This window comes from Pempheris klunzingeri, chromosome 7, assembly GCF_042242105.1.
Source record: "Pempheris klunzingeri isolate RE-2024b chromosome 7, fPemKlu1.hap1, whole genome shotgun sequence".
NCBI classification, from domain to species: domain Eukaryota; kingdom Metazoa; phylum Chordata; class Actinopteri; order Acropomatiformes; family Pempheridae; genus Pempheris; species Pempheris klunzingeri.
This window is the reverse complement of record NC_092018.1, coordinates 397087-414925: the sequence shown is the minus strand read 5'-3', so window position 1 is coordinate 414925 and position 17839 is coordinate 397087. Positions and strand designations below refer to the sequence as shown.

The 17839-nt window shown below is 49.3% G+C and overlaps 2 protein-coding genes across 2 annotated transcripts; both read left to right on the top strand.

Moving 5' to 3' along the window:
* The first annotated feature begins 1054 nt into the window (after positions 1 to 1054).
* dmrt3a (doublesex and mab-3 related transcription factor 3a) lies at positions 1055 to 4163 on the top strand. Its single transcript, XM_070833015.1, has 2 exons — positions 1055 to 1457; positions 3148 to 4163. Exons 1-2 carry the CDS (start codon positions 1055 to 1057, stop codon positions 4161 to 4163), a joined length of 1419 nt encoding a protein of 472 aa, XP_070689116.1.
* An 8516-nt stretch (positions 4164 to 12679) lies between these two features.
* On the top strand, positions 12680 to 16854 carry dmrt2a (doublesex and mab-3 related transcription factor 2a). Its single transcript, XM_070834165.1, has 4 exons — positions 12680 to 12709; positions 13941 to 14358; positions 15187 to 15289; positions 15587 to 16854. The coding sequence occupies exons 2-4, from the start codon at positions 13990 to 13992 to the stop codon at positions 16669 to 16671; spliced, it is 1557 nt and encodes a 518-aa protein (XP_070690266.1). The 5' UTR covers positions 12680 to 12709; positions 13941 to 13989; the 3' UTR covers positions 16672 to 16854.
* Positions 16855 to 17839: the final 985 nt, after the last annotated feature.

The window sequence follows — 17839 nt, the reverse complement described above, 5'->3', positions numbered from 1 at the left end:
TCTGTGTGTGTGTGTGTCTGTGTCTGTGTCTGTGTGTGTGTGTGTGTGTGTGTGTGTGTGTGTGTGTGTGTGTGTGTGTGTGTGTGTGTTTCTGTGTGTGTGTGTGTGTGTGTGTGTGTGTGTGTTTCTGTGTGTGTGTGTGTGTGTGTGTGTGTGTGTGTGTGTACCTCCGTGGTGCGTTCAGGTGCTCAGATGGTCCTGCTGTTTCCAGTGAGAGGAGAAATGAGGCCTGCTGCCATTAGCAGGCTGCTGCAGTATAAACTTTATTATTTTATGAATAAACTGTGTGTTTTCCTCTAATAAGTTTACGAGGCGTCCTCCCACGGGCCCAGCGGTCCGGATCAAACTGCCCCGCTTCACCTTCAGCTTTGGGCTCTTTTAAAGCTTAACGGGCTGCAGGGCCGAGCCGCCTCCACCTCTTCTGCCTGAAGGAACCTTTTCACACAGACGCTCGTGTTTCACCGCCCACTATTAGAGCGGCATGGGGGGGCCGCAGACCTGCACACACACACTAAGTATAAGTGTGTGTGTATATATTCATATGTGTGTGTGTGACAAACTCTCTGTTTTACTCTGCAGGTGTTTCCTTCCTTTCTTTGTGCTGAGTGACTTTAAATCTTTCTTCCTGTTTTAGGTTGTGATTCAGGTAACTTTCATGTTTTTCCCACATTAGAACAGTTTCAGCTCTTGAAGCTCTGCAGGATCAGACTGGACCTCCTCCGCTCTCCAAACAGGAACAATCAGCCTCCACACTAAAGCTGGTCCAGGACTCTAGACCTGATCCACAGACCTGATCCTGGTACCCAGAGCAAACAGAGTCTGGAGGATCAGGTCTGTGGATCCTGCTGTAAACGAGTCACGTGCCCTTATCTGATCCTCACCTGCAGCTGCTTTTTCTCTGTGTGTGTGGGGGGGGGCTGGGGGCTGGAGGTGTGCGCGGTGGGCCTGGTGGGGGGGTCTGCTCCTGTCATGCGTGAGGCAGCAGCTCCTCCATCTCTCGCGCCCCGCCTCGCCGCTCTGCACAAGCTCTCGTGCGTCCTGCAGCCACGCCACGATGAACGGCTACGGGTCCCCCTACCTGTACATGGGGGCTCCGGTGTCCCAGCCCCGGGCCCCGCTCCAGAGGACCCCCAAGTGCGCGCGGTGCCGGAACCACGGCGTGCTCTCGTGGCTCAAAGGTCACAAGCGCTACTGCCGCTTCAAGGACTGCACGTGCGAGAAGTGCATCCTGATCATCGAGCGGCAGCGCGTGATGGCGGCGCAGGTGGCGCTCCGCCGGCAGCAGGCCAACGAGAGCCTGGAGAGCCTCATCCCGGAGTCCCTCAGGGTGCTGCCCGCCATCGGCATCCCCGGAGCCGGCGACGGCGGCCAGGGAGCCCCGCCGAGGACCGAAGACCTGGAGCTGCGCTGGAGCGGCGCAGAGCCTCTGCAGGCCGGAGCTCCGGGGGGAGACCCAGGTGGGACTGACACGGGGGGGGAGCCGGGAGGTTAGACTTTATTTTAGATTAGAGAGACTTTAACAGGAAGAACTGAAACTCCATCACTTCTGCGGGGGGAATATTAAGAATAATAAGAGTAATAAAAGCACTGCTAATATTATTATTATGTGTTATATTATAGTACTAATGTATTATATTATAGTACTAATGTGTTATATTATAGTACTAATGTATTATATTACAGTACTAATGTATTATATTATAGTACTAATGTGTTATATTATAGTACTAATGTGTTATATTATAGTACTAATGTATTATATTATAGTACTAATGTGTTATATTATAGTACTAATGTGTTATATTTTAGTACTAATGTGTTATATTATAGTACTAATGTATTATATTATAGTACTAATGTATTATATAGTATTACTAATTATTGTACTAATGATAATATTACTACTACTAGTCCTAATACTATTACAAAGAACAAAATAACACTAATAAAACCACTGCTAATATTATGTAGTATTACTGATTATTGTACTAAGGATATTTTATTCTTTGTAATACTATTAGGACTAGTAGTAGTAATACTAACACTAATAATAATACTGCTAAAAGTATTACTGATTATAGTAATAATACTACTAGAAATGCTGCTAATGATACTATAGTGTACTAATCATAATATTACTAGTTCTAATATTACAAAGAATAAAATACTAATAAACTACTGCTAATAATACTGTCCCCACTGATATTATTACTAATTCTATTATTAATATTACTAATTCTATTATTGATACCACTACTGATATTATTACTAATTCTATTATTGATACCACTACTGATATTATTACTAATTCTATTATTGATACTACTACTGATATATATATATATTTTATAGTTATTTCTATTTTATTTGTTTGTCTGGAACAGGCACTAAGAAAAATTCACTGCACATTATACTGTGTATAACTGTGTATGTGAGAATCTTGAATCTCTTGATATTATTACTAATTCTATTATTAATATTACTAATCATATCATTGATACTACTACTGATATTACTAATTCTATTATTAATATTACTAATCATATCATTGATACTACTACTGATATTACTAATTCTATTATTATTACTAATTCTAGTATTAATATTGATGCTAATTCAGAATAAACACTAAGACTAATAATACTAGAACATAATAGTGCCTATAACACATAAAGCACAGAAGCTTACTTCACCACTAATGTTATTATTGCTGGTTTATTATCAGTGGATTCTAATAATCAGAACGTGTTTTTGCTTCTGAGCTCTTTGGATTTAGTTTCTATTTAAAGGTGATTCTGTCATTTTACATTTTCTCCTGAGAGAGAATGTTATTTTATTTAAAGTGTTTGAGATAAATTCCCGTTCCAGCAGGAGAAACTCCTCCTAACAAACAGTGATTAAAGCACAGCTGTTAGTTTATTTCCCCTTAGTCCTTCATTTCTTCTTTTATTTCTAATAGAAACACCGAGCAGCTGGTTGGATTCATTGCTGCTACTGTAGTTGAATATGTGACTTTTCTCTATTTTAGTTTGAAACAGAAGCCCCCCAGTGGAGTTCATTTTATTTTGGACTATTTTTTTAACATCAGCAGTAGCTCAGAGTTTCCCGCTGGGTCTAACGGGGGGTGTTTGTCCGCAGAGGGGGCAGAGGACGGTCCCGACGAGGTGTCCGGGGCTGAGAACGGGAGCAGCTCCAGCGAGAAGGAGCAGGACCCGGTCAGCTCCCCCGAGAGCTCCAAGCCCAACTCCTGCTACACCCCGGAGCCTCCGGAGCCCCCCTCCCAGCCGGAGGGGCCCCGCTGCGGCCTCCCCAAAGCCGGCAGCGTCGAGAAGGAGGCCAAAGCCGAGAGCCCCCCCAAGTTTCCCGGCGGTCCCGCGGAGCAGAGCGTGCTGATCGAGGGCCTGGGGGGCTCCATCAGCCTGCCCTTCAGCCTCCGGGCCAACCGGCCCCCCCTGGAGGTCCTCAAGAAGATCTTCCCGGCCCACAAGCCCCCCGTCCTGGAGCTCATCCTCAGAGGCTGCGGGGGGGACCTGGTGGGGGCCATAGAGGTGCTGCTGTCCAGCCGGAGTCCTGACGGGAGCGCGCACCCGCACGCCGACCCGCACGCGGACGCGCTGGTGCTGCCCTCAAACGGACACCTGTTCGAGCACGCGCTGGGCTCGTACCACCCGGTGTCCTCCTCCGCCAAGTGGTCGGTGGGCTCCGCCTTCCGGGTCCCCGAGTCCCTCCGCTTCACGTCCGACTCGGCCTCGGGGGTGGTGACCCCCGGCGGCCCGCTGGGGGTCCCCCTGCAGCACCCGTCCTTCCCGCAGCCCGCGCGCTACCCGCTCATGCTGCGCAACTCCCTGACGCGCGGCCCCGGAGGCCCGTTCGTGCACAACGACGTGACCCTGTGGAACACCGTGGCCCTGCAGCAGCAGTACCAGCTCCGCTCCGCCGCGCACTACGTGTCGCCCTTCTCCCCCGCGGCCCCCGCGGGCCCGGCCGGCTCCGTGTTCCGCAGCTCCCCCCTCCTCCCCTCCAGACCCTCCGAGGAGCAGCGCCTCGGCGTCCCGGAGGAAGGCTGTCCGCTGGGGGCCAAACCCGGCCTGTACTCCCCCGAGGAGGACTACGAGGAACGCTCCGACTCCACAGACTCCCGCATCCTCAACCCGTCCGCCTAGAGCCGGTCGGCCGGACCGAACCAGCGCGGACACCGGAACCGTTTCACCGGTCCGTCGGTGACTTCCGGTGTGCCTGCAGCACGCTCAGGTGTCACGTGGACAGAAGGGAAGAAAAGACTGAGAGCTAGAGAAGCTACTTCCTGTTAGCAGTTAGCATGTTAGCACCGTGCATGAAGACTAAAGCCAAGAATTAATGTCCTTCATCTCAGTCCGGGGGGGGGGCAAATCTCCATCAGGTTCATCCCTTCATCCCCCCCGGTTCATCCCTTCATCCCCCCCCCCTCATTAATCCCCCCTGGGTTCATCCCTTCATCCCCCCCCCCCATTCATCCCCCCGTTCATCCCTTCATCCCCCCCCCCATTCATCCCCCCTGGGTTCATCCCTTCATCCCCCCCCCCCTCATTCACCACCCCCCCCCCTCAGAGGTCTGGCTGAGCTCGTTGTGTTTCTGATGTTTTTCATGGAGCCAAAGAAGGAGGAGACATTGTTGTTCACACTGACATCAGAAAGAAGGGGTGTCCAGGTGGGGGTGGGTGGGGTCAGTCTCCCCAGGTGAGCTGATACAGGTGCAGACTGGATCAGATGAACGTGTAAACACTAAATAAAAGATGGAATGACCGTGCGTGTGTGTGTGTGTGTGTGTGTGTGTGTGTGTGTGTGTGCAGTGATGTAATGCAGGTGTGTTTCCACCTTCGCCCCCCCTCGGTCTTCCTCACCCCCCCACATGTAAAATGAGCTGCTGTATGAATGTAATACATATATACTGTCCATCCTGGGGGGGTCTGCAGTAATGCATCATGGTCACTGACCTGTGGGAACCAGGAAGAAGACCGGCCTGTTTCAGACCTGCACAGGTACCTGGAGGTGAGACCGCTGGACCCCGAAGAACTGAGGTCCAGGAGAGACCAGTAGAGTCCAGGAGATACCAGTAGGGTCCAGGAGAGACCGGTAGAGTCCAGGAGAGACCAGTAGGGTCCAGGAGAGACCAGTAGGGTCCAGGAGAGACCAGGAGAGACCAGTAGGGTCCAGGAGATTCCAGTGCTGTGACCCTCAGTGTCTTCTGAGGGTGAGAGGGTGAGAGGGTTAGGGTGAGGGGGTGAGGGTTGGGGAATACATTATAACAGTGTCCTCACAAAGATGACAGACAAATATGTGTGTGTGTAACTGCTTGTCTGTATGAAGATGTGTGTGTGTGTGTGTATGAAGGTGTGTATGAAGGTGTGTGTGTGTGTATGAAGGTGTGTGTGTGTGTGTGTGTGTGTGAAGGTGTGTGTGTGTGTGTGTGTGTGTGAAGGTGTGTGTGTGTGTGTATGAAGGTGTGTATGAAGGTGTGTGTGTGTGTATGAAGGTGTGTGTGTGTGTGTGTGTGTGTGTGTGAAGGTGTGTGTGTGTGTGTATGAAGGTGTGTATGAAGGTGTGTGTGTGTGTATGAAGGTGTGTGTGTGTGTGTGTGAAGGTGTGTGTGTGTGTGTGTGTGTGAAGGTGTGTGTGTATGAAGGTGTGTGTGTGTGTATGAAGGTGTGTATGAAGGTGTGTGTGTGTGTGTGTGAAGGTGTGTATGAAGGTGTGTGTGTGTATGTGAAGGTGTGTATGAAGGTGTGTGTGTGTGTATGTGAAGGTGTGTATGAAGGTGTGTGTGTGTATGTGAAGGTGTGTATGAAGGTGTGTGTGAAGGTGTGTATGAAGGTGTGTGTGTGTATGTGAAGGTGTGTATGAAGGTGTGTGTGTGTATGTGAAGGTGTGTATGAAGGTGTGTGTGTGTGTATGTGAAGGTGTGTATGAAGGTGTGTGTGTGTGTGTGAAGGTGTGTATGAAGGTGTGTGTGTGTATGTGAAGGTGTGTATGAAGGTGTGTGTGTGTGTGTGTGTGTGTGTGTGAAGGTGTGTATGAAGGTGTGTGTGTGTATGTGAAGGTGTGTATGAAGGTGTGTGTGTGTATGTGAAGGTGTGTATGAAGGTGTGTGTGTGTGTATGTGAAGGTGTGTATGAAGGTGTGTGTGTGTGTATGTGAAGGTGTGTATGAAGGTGTGTGTGTGTGTGTGAAGGTGTGTATGAAGGTGTGTGTGTGTATGTGAAGGTGTGTATGAAGGTGTGTGTGAAGGTGTGTATGAAGGTGTGTATGAAGGCGTGTGTGTGTGTGTGAAGGTGTGTGTGAAGGTGTGTGTGAAGGTGTGTATGAAGGTGTGTGTGAAGGTGTGTGTGTGTGTGTGTGTGTGTGTGAAGGTGTGTGTATGAAGGTGTGTGTGTGTGCAAAGGTGTGTATGAAGGTGTGTGTGTGTGTGTGAAGATGTGTATGATGGTGTGTGTGTGTGTGTGTGAAGGTGTGTGTGTGTGTGTGTATGAAGGTGTGTGTGTGTGTGTGTGAAGGTGTGTGTGTGAGAAGGTGTGTGTGTGTGTATGAAGGTGTGTGTGAAAGTGTGTGTGTGTATGAAGGTGTGTATGTGAAGGTGTGTGTGTGTGTGTGTGAAGGTGTGTGTGTGTGTGTGTGTGTGTGAAGGTAGGTGTGTGTGTGTGTGTGTGAAGGTGTGTGTGTGTGTGTATGAAGGTGTGTGTGTGTGTGTGTGAAGGTGTGTGTGTGTGTGTGTGTGTGTATGAAGGTGTGAGTGTGTGTGTGTGTGTGTGTGAAGGTGTGTGTGAAGGTGTGTGTGTGTGAAGGTAGGTGTGTGTGTGTGTATGAAGGTGTGTGTGTGTGAAGGTGTGTGTGTGTGTGAAGGTAGGTGTGTGTGTGTGTGTGTGTGTGAAGGTGTGTGTGTGTGTGTGTGTGTGTGTGAAGGTAGGTGTGTGTGTGTGAAGGTAGGTGTGTGTGTGTGAAGGTAGGTGTGTGTGTGCGTGTGTGTGTGTGTGTGTGTGTGTGTGTGTGTGTGTGTGAAGGTAGGTGTGAAGGTGTGTGTGTGTGTGTGTGTGTGTGTGTGTGAAGGTAGGTGTGTGTGTGTGTGTGTGTGTGTGTGTGTGTGTGTGTGAAGGGACCCCGACCAGGGACCCACAGGTAACATCTGCTGAGTTCAGGGTCTCCTGGGGGGCTTTAACACTTTAATGCTCTGTGATGCTGCCACCTGGTGGCTTCACCTGGGAGGTGACACCAGAGATCCCTGTGTTTCACAGGAGATCATTGATTATTATTATCATTGATTATTATCAGTAATAATTATTGATTATTGTTATCAGTAATAATTATTATTGATTATTTCTGGCCGTCCTGCTGACAGGATCCTTTATCTCTAATTTGATCTCCATAGTTTCCCACAAACTGTTTCTTTTCTGAGGCTGTGTCCATCGCTGAGGTCACACCTCTGGTAGAAACACAATCTGGTTAATCTGGTTAAACTGGTTAATCTGGTTAAACTGGGGTTTCTTCTGTTTCTGTTTCCATCACTGAGGTCAACCTGCTGTTTACAGACGGCTCCAGTCTGACACCCAGTGGACAGCCTGGGTACTGTCACTGACTGACTGACTGACTGACTGACTGACTGACTGACTGACTGACTGCTGCAGCAGCCTCTGGGCCTGCTGAAGTTGTTGTCGGTTTAAATCAGAACTCTGCAGTTTATGTTTGGTGTCAGTGGGTAAACATCCCATAATAACCTCATCATGCTGTAGATCAGCTGGTCAGACAGTAAACTGGCCTTGTGCTCCTCCGGGCTGTTTAGTAAATCTACCTGGTGACAGGAGGCTGTGTCCAATCACAGGTGCTCTCAGAGAGAGCGAGCGCTCCTATTGGCTGCTCTACAAACACAGATATTGTATTCAGAGAGCTGGACGCTCCGTTGGCTTGTGTGGTGCTCTGGGTGGGTGTGAGGTGGTGGGAGCCACAGGCTGCTGCTGCCCTGCTGCTGCCCTGATGATGCCCTGCTGCTGCCCTGATGATGACCTGATGATGACCTGATGATGCCCTGATGATGCCCTGATGATGACCTGACGATGATGCCCTGATGATGACCTGACGATGATGCCCTGATGATGACCTGATGATGACCTGATGATGACCTGATGATGCCCTGATGATGCCCTGATGATGACCTGACGATGATGCCCTGACGATGATGCCCTGATGATGCCCTGACGATGATGCCCTGATGATGACCTGACGATGATGCCCTGATGATGACCTGACGATGATGCCCTGACGATGATGCCCTGCTGCTGCCCTGATGATGACCTGATGATGACCTGATGATGACCTGACGATGATGCCCTGACGATGATGCCCTGATGATGACCTGATGATGACCTGACGATGATGCCCTGATGATGCCCTGACGATGATGCCCTGATGATGCCCTGACGATGATGCCCTGATGATGACCTGACGATGATGCCCTGACGATGATGCCCTGACGATGATGCCCTGACGATGATGCCCTGATGATGACCTGATGATGATGACCTGATGATGCCCTGATGATGATGACCTGATGATGATGACCTGCTGCTGCCCTGATGATGCCCTGATGATGCCCTGATGTTGCCCTGATGTTGCCCTGATGTTGCCCTGATGATGCCCTGATGATGACCCGATGATGCCCCGATGATGATGCCCTGATGATGCCCTGACGATGATGCCCTGATGATGACCCGATGATGCCCCGATGATTATGCCCTGATGATGCCCTGATGATGCCCTGATGATGCTGCCCTGATGATGCCCCGATGATTATGCCCTGATGATGCCCTGATGATGCCCTGATGATGCTGCCCTGATGATGCCCTGATGATGCCCTGATGATTATGCCCTGATGATGCCCTGATGATGCCCTGATGATGCTGCCCTGATGATGCCCTGATGATGCCCTGACGATGATGCCCTGATGATGCCCTGATGATGCTGCCCTGATGATGCCCTGATGATGATGCCCTGATGATGCTGCCCTGATGATGCCCTGATGATGCCCTGACGATGATGCCCTGATGATGCTGCCCTGATGATGATGCCCTGACGATGATGCCCTGATGATGCCCTGATGATGATGCCCTGATGCTGCCCTGATGATGCCCTGATGATGATGCCCTGATGATGCCCTGATGATGCCCTGATGATGATGCCCTGATGATGCCCTGATGATGATGCCCTGATGATGATGCCCTGATGATGCCCTGATGATGACCTGATGATGCCCTGACGATGATGCCCTGATGATGATGCCCTAATGCTGCCCTGATGATGCCCTGATGCTGCCCTGATGATGCCCTGATGTTGCCCTGATGATGATGCCCTGATGATGCTGCCCTGATGATGCCCTGATGATGCCCTGATGATGATGCCCTGATGATGATGCCCTAATGCTGCCCTGATGATGCCCTGATGTTGCCCTGATGATGATGCCCTGATGATGCTGCCCTGATGATGACCTGATGATGATGCCCTGATGATGCCCTGATGATGATGCCCTGATGATGCCCTGATGATGCCCTGACGATGATGCCCTGATGATGCCCTGATGATGATGCCCTGATGATGCCCTGACGATGATGCCCTGATGATGATGCCCTCATGCTGCCCTGATGATGCCCTAATGCTGCCCTGATGATGCCCTGATGATGCCCTGATGATGCCCTGCTGCTGCCCTGATGATGCCCTGCTGCTGCCCTGATGATGCCCTGCTGACACTGAGCAGCTGGAGGCAGCAGTGGACTCTGGTAGTCAGAGGAAGCTCCTGCTCAGCACCAGAAAACACCAACGACAGCAGCAGTGAAATAAAAGGCTGCTGTTGGTGTTTGCTGGCAAACAGTTCATCTGTGGTTATTAGAGCACGTGGGGGCTGAAGCAGCGGCTGGGGGCAGCTCCCCGGTTAGTTCAGTCATTACATCAGTATGTGGATCTGCTGAGGAGCTGACAGGTGAAAGCCCGTCTGTCAGTGGTGGCCAACACAGTGATGCCTGGGGGGGGCAGCCGGTTTGGTGTGTATTCACTTTGTGTGCATGAATAAAACACAAATGCCTACAAACTGTAATCTACAATGTGTAGGCCTTATCTGTTCCTGAGTCATGGGGGTGGTCCCTCCTCCCTCCTCCCTCCTCCCTCCTCCCTCTGGCATTAAGCACATGATGATGATGTCCGTCTGCCCCTCCCCAGAAAAGCTCTCCCTGGATGTCAGTCAGTCTAACTGTCAAAGAGCACAGTAACGTTAGCATGGAGATAATAATGATGATCCTTAGTTATGTTCTATTCTATTCTATTCTATTCTATTGTGATAATAACCAAGAGTCTCAGAGAGGAAGAGAAGTTCACCATGAAGCTGCTGCCTTCATGTTCCTGCAACATCTGGATGTGCTGACGGCTCCGTTAGCTTCTGTCATGGAGGGAACGTTATTATCAGACTGAGAACATCCACATGGTGGTGATTCACCAGGAGAGCAGGAGAGGAGCAGCTCTGTGCTGTCAGGGAACCAGGAGTCCACAGGATGTAGCTACCAATACTTGACTTACACACTGGTGCTGCCCTTAAACCACACGTGATACTCTGTGACGTCATTTCTCACTATTTTACAAACCAGAATGATGAGAATCATCAGCTGCAGTCCAGAAAGAGCTTCACCTCAACAGTGAAGTCCTGCTGATCCGTCAATGAGGATCAATAACCTGACAGACTCCACAACAGTCGGGCCGTCACAGGGCCTCTGCTCTGTTCGGTCCTTGAACCCAGGAGCGCTCTTACTGCTCTGAGCGGCCTGCAGAGGTCGAGGTGTCGGCGCTGCAGACAGAGACAAATGTGGTCCCGCCTGGTTTAGTCTTCAGCCGCATGTGTCGCTGCTCCATCAGAGACTAATTAACCCACCGGGATCCCGGGATCCGCTCACAGATCTGGTTACACTTCAGTGGCTCACAGCGGGACGCTTCCAACACCACGCTGCTGCTGTTCCCATCGACGGCAGAGCCACAGAGCTGCAGGACACAAGACGGACTGAACCTCCTTACATTATTTAACATCCAAGGATTCAAGGACCCATCGAACGTCCCCTGGATCAAGAAGTAAGAAGTTAGTAACACCTTCCAAGTCCTTGACATGTGTTCACTAATGCCTGGAAACTACTCAAGGACCACGGAGGCCTGTTGTGGATTCCTGGATTCCTCTGGAGATCCTTGAACTCCCTCAGTATGATCTGATCCCTTAAGGACCCCTTGAGATCAATCATATTGATCAGGAGACGCCAAACTGTCCCTGACATGAAGCATTAAGTTTAAGATCTGAAATAATAGAAAATAAGTGTTTAGTTCAGTTTTTATAAAATGTGTTTTCAACAACAACGATATTATTATTAAGTATTATTATCAATATTCTTATTATTGATAATAGTAATAGTATTAATATTCTTATTATTGATAATAGTAATAGTATTAGTATTCTTATTATTGATAATAGTAATAGTATTAATATTCTTATTATTGATAATAGTAATAGTATTAGTATTCTTATTATTGATAATAGTATTATATTATATATCAATAATTGTATTGAGGATAAATATTGTAATTAATGATGAGGGGTCCTGGGCTGCAGGTGTGGGGGTTCAGACCGGTTTGGGGGGGTGTCGGTGGCCCTCAGGTGGGGGTACCTGCGGTTCCTGCTGCTGACGCGGTGTTCAGGTGGTTGTTGTGAAAACACAGTGATGGTCTTCCGGTCAGGTGACCGTGCTCACCTGTGACACCTGCAGCACGCACACACACACGGCCCCACCCGGAGCTTTCTACCTGCTCCTGGTCACACAGACACACCACCGTCCCGGATTCATCTCTGATCAAACCTATTGATGATCAGCGGGAGACAGTCAGCAGCAATATGATTATATTATTATTACCAACGTGTCTCCATGGTAACGCAGTCACTCAGGGAGAACAGTAATCGGATTACTGAGTCCACGTTACTGAGGGAACCCCCCCCACACACACACACACTCCACGCCCCCTCGGTACCTGCTCCTCATCCGATTGGTCGGCGCATGTTCAGGAGCAGCCAATCAGGGGGCGGAGAGGCAGGCTGGGGCGGTTGATAGGAGAGGTGCTCCCCCAGTCCGCCTCAGAGGAGACCCGGACCCTCACAGGATACCCGGACCCCCCCCAGACCGCCTCACAGGAGACCCGGACCCCCCCAGACCTCCGTCCGCTCAGTCAACAGCTAATGACCGCAGCTAGTCCCAGCCGGCTCTGGATCCTGGACCGGGACTCGAACCGGGACTCTGCTGCTGGAGGTAAACTCAGCTCCTCTTCTCCCCCCGCTCTGTAGTCCACTGACCGACTGACTCAGGATTATTAGTCACTATGAGACACTGTAAGAACTAGTAGAACTAATATCAGGACTAGGATAAGTCAGCATAATAACTAGTAAAGTCACTGAGTAACTAGTGTGACTAACTCAGACTACTGATGGTAACTAGCTCCTGTAATAACCCCCGCTGCTCTGTCTCACTTCTTTTATTTCCTATTGAATGTCTTCAGCTTCAGCCTTTGGCTCCGGATCGATGGTTTATTGGCTGACCGTGAGCGCTGCTGGAGACTGGACACGAGGTTTCTAGTAGGAATATTCAGATTTGGACCTTTGAGCCAATAAAAAGTAAATAAACATTCTTTTCTGATGTTCATATATATTATGTTTTATTTCTGTGAGGAATAAATTATTAAACTGAAATCTTTAAATGATATAAACATCAATCCAAACATAAATATAAATGATATAAACATCAATCCAAACATAAATATAAATGATATAAACATCAATCCAAACATAAATATAAATAATATAAACATCAATCCAAACATAAATATAAATGATATAAACATCAATCCAAACATAAATATAAATGATATAAACATCAATCCAAACATAAATATAAATGATATAAACCTAAATCCTGGTGTTCTTTAGACTGAATCCTGAACCTGACAGAAACTTCATATTAAAATAAAACATCTCTATGTATCATATAAATGTATTTAAATATATTTCTGCATAATTCAAATTTCTTTCTATCTATTAAAAATGTCTTTATGATAAAGAACTTATTTAAATAATTTCTCTATAATATGAATAGATTTAGATGTCTATCTGCAAAATTTAAATTATGTATAATTTGGGCCTAAATGCATCTAATGTGTCTAACATAAATATCTCTGTCTAATATAAATATCTCTGTCTAATATAAATATTTCTGTCTAATATAAATATCTCTGTCTAATATAAATATTTCTGTCTAATATAAATATTTCTGTCTAATAAAATTATTTCTGTCTAATATAAATATTTCTGTCTAATATAAATATCTCTGTCTAATATAAATATTTCTGTCTAATATAAATATTTCTGCCCATAAAGTTGGACTAAAATGTTTTTCCCCTCTTCTCATGAAATGATTGTGATTGATTCTTGATAAATAAAGTTTATATCTTCTCAACTTTATTGATCAAACTCTTCCAAACAGATCACAGTGAAACTTAAACCACAATTAACCTGCAGACTGTGGATTCAGGCTTTAATAAATTGGGGGTATTGAACAATTATTCACACTTTATGGGCAACAGTGTAAATGTGTTTCTGTCTAATCTAAATATTTCTGTCTGATATAAATATTTCTGTCTGATATAAATATTTCTGTCTGATATAAATGTGAATGTAAAAGTATGTGTGTTAACCCTTTAAAGCCTGAATCAGGACATAATTGCCAGAAAATTCTAATTTTTTGAAACTGCACAGTTTTTATTGACCCTTCTGATAATTTACAAAAAGTCAAGTGTGTTCTTTTGCTCACGGCGCACTAAGGGTTAACTGCTCCTGATTACACACACAGAACCAACTGATCGACCGATTGATCCTGTCCGTGCTCGGTGTGTGCAGACATGTCTGACGGCTCCGGCTGTGACTTTGAGATCGACGTGGAGACTCTGGAGGCGGACGGTGCAGGCCGGGACCCGGCGGAGGCCCCCGGCTCGGCGCCGCTCGGCCCCGCCGCCTCCGAGGACGACGGAGACGGCGAGAAGGCCGAAGACCGGCCGGGCCCCAGCGGCCTGAGTCCGGGGGACCAGAGGAAGCTGAGCCGGACGCCGAAGTGCGCTCGCTGCCGCAACCACGGCGTGGTGTCCTGCCTGAAGGGCCACAAGCGCTTCTGCCGCTGGAGGGACTGCCAGTGCGCCAACTGCCTGCTGGTGGTGGAGCGGCAGCGGGTCATGGCGGCGCAGGTGGCGCTCAGGAGGCAGCAGGCCACGGAGGTAAGGTCCGGGGCCCGGGTGTGTGTGTGTGTGTGTGTGTGTGTGTGTGTGTGCTTTTGCTCAGCAGCAGATAATTAAAAGTAAAAGTCAGTTTATCATCGGACACATGGAGCAGGAGCAGTTTGTTCCCTCTGATAACAGATAATCACCCAGACCTTCTCCTGAATACAGTAAGTTAGCTCCACACACATGATCACAGGCCACCGGTGACCTACTGGCCCTCTACAGCAGCACAGGGCTCCCTTTGTTTCTATGGCAACCAGGTGAAGCTGGAAGTGTTGATGTTGATGATGATGATGATGATGATGTGCACTGAGCTCTGGAACAAAAGGTTTGCTCTCCGTCAGAGACGCAAACAGGTTTACATATAAATATGTGTGATGGTGATCATGGCTGCTGTCTGTGTGTCGGAGGTCAGAACATAAACTACCTGTTCTGTGGGAGTTATTATCAATAATACTGCTTCATCAACACACTTTCATTTATTATTATTAGATTCTCCAACAGACGGTCATACTCTTAAGTGTGTGTGTGTGTGTGTGTGTGTGTGTGATATATAACTATCGTAGTTTGTCTGATTTCTGTGTTTAACGCGTTTCTCGGCTGAATTTGTTGCTTTTACGTCTCAGTTTAGTGGAAAAACAGTTTTTTCTGTGTTGAAGGTTTACGGGCTGATTTATTTAGCGTGTTCAGCGGTGAAACGTGGTGATTTGTAGCTGTGCCGTATTTCTATCATATGAAAACAGCAGAGGGATCCTTTTATTGATTATTGGTTATTTTATCCAAACACGTGAGACTCCAGCTGTGTTGGTGTTCTTTATTTCTCAGGATAAGAAAGGGATCTCTGGGAAACAGAGTCCGGCAGAGAGGAGGACGATATATCAGCGGCACATGCGACCGTCCACCATGCTCGCCAAAAGCATCCTGGAAGGTGACGCCGGCTCAGAGCGTGTTTGGATGTTTGTCTCTGTCCGTCTAACGCTGCTCATCTTCCTCTCGCTTCTCTTTCCACTAACAGCCGGCAGTGAGCAGGACTAGTTCCCGTCTGTAAGCAGCGACTCTCTCCTCTTTGGCATGTGGTTATTTCTCTGTCACAGCACGCATGACCTTTAGCTCCAGCATGACCTGTTCTCCAGCATGACCTGTTCTCCTGCATGTCTGCCTCAGCTGTAGTCTGAAACACTGTGACCGTCTCACACTCTGACTGAACGTCTTTCTCTGATGGCAGGATACCGTCCGGTGCAGACCGACTCCTTCCTGGCGGCCAGCCCGTCGCTGCCCCCGCCGCTGAGCGACCGCATGAGGAAGAGGCGGGCCTTCGCCGACAAGGAGCTGGAGAGCATCATGCTGGAGCGGGAGTACAAGGAGCGCGAGCTGCTGGAGAGCAGCCAGGCGGCCACGGCCTCGCTCCTCTTCCCCAACAACGTGCTGCACCACGCCGCCGAGTACAACTACAAGACGGCCTACTCGCCGACGGCCCCGGTGGAGCCGCAGCCCAAAGAGCTGTGCGGCCTCCTCGGCCCCGCCTGCCTGGATCTGTCCGGGCCGTACCCCCCCGCCTCGGCCAACGTCGAACTCATCTCTTCCAACGTCAGCGTGGCCACCACCTACCGCCACTACCCGCTGCAGCCGTCACGAGGCGGCTTCATGATGTGGCCCCGCGGTGCTGCCAACCTGGGCGACGCTCTGCTCTACCAGCAGTGCCTCTTCAACGCCACGGCGGTGCAGAACATGAAGCCGGGCGCCGTGTGGGAGCCCAAGCTGATGGCTGCCGACAGCCAGCCGCCGGAGCAGGAGGCGGCGGCTCAACTGGAGGGATCTCGAGCCGCCGCGCCACAGGACTCACCGGGTCGCCAGCGGGCCGAGCCCAAAGCGCCAGGTGTGGCCCCTGGGGGGCAGAGGGAGTGCTCAGCCTTCTCCCCCCCTAAGAGGAGCTTTGGACAGTCCTTCCCCAACAACTCTCATCCCCCAAACTCTGGCCAAGTCCTGACCAGGCTGAGCAAGGACGGCGCTAAGCTCTCCTTCAAACTCAACTCCTTCCACTCGCTCATCCAGCACTCACTGAGCGACAAGGCTGGGGGGGCCGGGGCGGGGGCGGAGCTTAGGGCCCCCTACTGCAAGGAGCTCTTAGAGGAGGCCAGCCGCAAGTTCAGGGAAGGCTCGGCCAAGGACGCAAAAATGAGCGACAGGTACGCCAGAGACTTTGTGTCCAAGCCTGTGGGGACCAAGATGGCGTCCGGCGAGTCTTTGTCCTTCTCTGTGGAGTCCATCCTGAAGAGGCCGCCCCCCCCCATGAGCCGAGCATTCCACTGACAGCGTCTGTAGTTGCACTAATGGTCAGTCGGTCTCGGTCAGACGGCGTCTGAAACACGGCCGGCACCAGGACCGAGACCGGCTGAAGATGGACTATTTCTGTACAGGATGTCATATTTCATGTCTGATAACGTTATTGTGTCGAGTGTTTAAACATCAGCCCAATGTTTCCTCATGCCAATAAACTTCATAAGACTGAACTCTTCCTGTCAGAACTCCTGTATTTCATTTGAAGTTAAAACACGTTAAGCTGTGAACAGGATTTTGTTTCGAGGTGATTGGTCACGTTCGCGTGTGTGTGTGTGTGTGTGTGAGTGTGTGTGTGTGTGTGTGTGAGAGTGTGTGTGTGAGTGTGTGACCTGTGAGTGTGTGTGTGTGTGTGAGCGTGTGTGTGTGTGTGTGACCTGTGTGTGAGTGTGTGTGAGTGTGTGTGTGTGACCTGTGAATGTGTGTGTGTGTGACCTGTGAGTGTGTGTGTGTGTGTGTGTGTGTGTGTGTGTGTGTGACCTGTGAGTGTGTGTGTGTGTGTGTGTGTGTGTGTGTGTGTGTGTGTGTGTGACCTGTGAGTGTGTGTGTGTGTGTGTGTGTGAGTGTGTGACCTGTGAGTGTGTGTGTGTGTGAGTGTGTGTGACCTGTGAGTGTGTGTGTGTGTGTGTGTGTGTGTGTGTGTGTGTGACCTGTGAGTGTGTGTGTGTGTGTGTGAGTGTGTGTGACCTGTGAGTGTGTGTGTGTGTGTGTGAGTGTGTGTGACCTGTGAGTGTGTGTGTGAGTGTGTGTGAGTGTGTGTGTGACCTGTGAGTGTGTGTGTGTGTGTGTGTGTGTGTGTGTGTGTGTGTGTGAGTGTGTGTGTGACCTGTGAGTGTGTGTGTGAGTGTGTGTGAGTGTGTGTGACCTGTGTGTGTGAGTGTGTGTGTGAGTGTGTGTGTGTGTGAGTGTGTGACCTGTGTGTGTGAGTGTGTGTGTGTGTGTGTGTGTGTCACTAACTGTCACTGATTAGTATCTGCTGACTGACGCTCTCATTCCCAGAGTTTAACATTAAACATGTCAGCAGCCTCTGTTGACCCCCCCCCACACTGCCCCCCCCCCCCCCCCCCCCCAGTAGTTCACACAGCAGCACATTGTTTGGAGCTCACAGGTGTTTGTCACTGAAGACTTCAATGACTGTCCT

Excerpts from the sequence above, each read along its gene's own strand:
- dmrt3a (XM_070833015.1), top strand. The coding sequence starts at position 1,055 with ATGAACGGCTACGGGTCCCCCTACCTGTACATGGGGGCTCCGGTGTCC. Across the intron at positions 1,458-3,147 it reads AGCTCCGGGGGGAGACCCAG|AGGACGGTCCCGACGAGGTG; the intron begins GTGGGACTGACA and ends CAGAGGGGGCAG.
- dmrt2a (XM_070834165.1), top strand. The coding sequence starts at position 13,990 with ATGTCTGACGGCTCCGGCTGTGACTTTGAGATCGACGTGGAGACTCTG. Across the intron at positions 14,359-15,186 it reads GGAGGCAGCAGGCCACGGAG|GATAAGAAAGGGATCTCTGG; the intron begins GTAAGGTCCGGG and ends TTTATTTCTCAG. Across the intron at positions 15,290-15,586 it reads CGCCAAAAGCATCCTGGAAG|GATACCGTCCGGTGCAGACC; the intron begins GTGACGCCGGCT and ends CTCTGATGGCAG.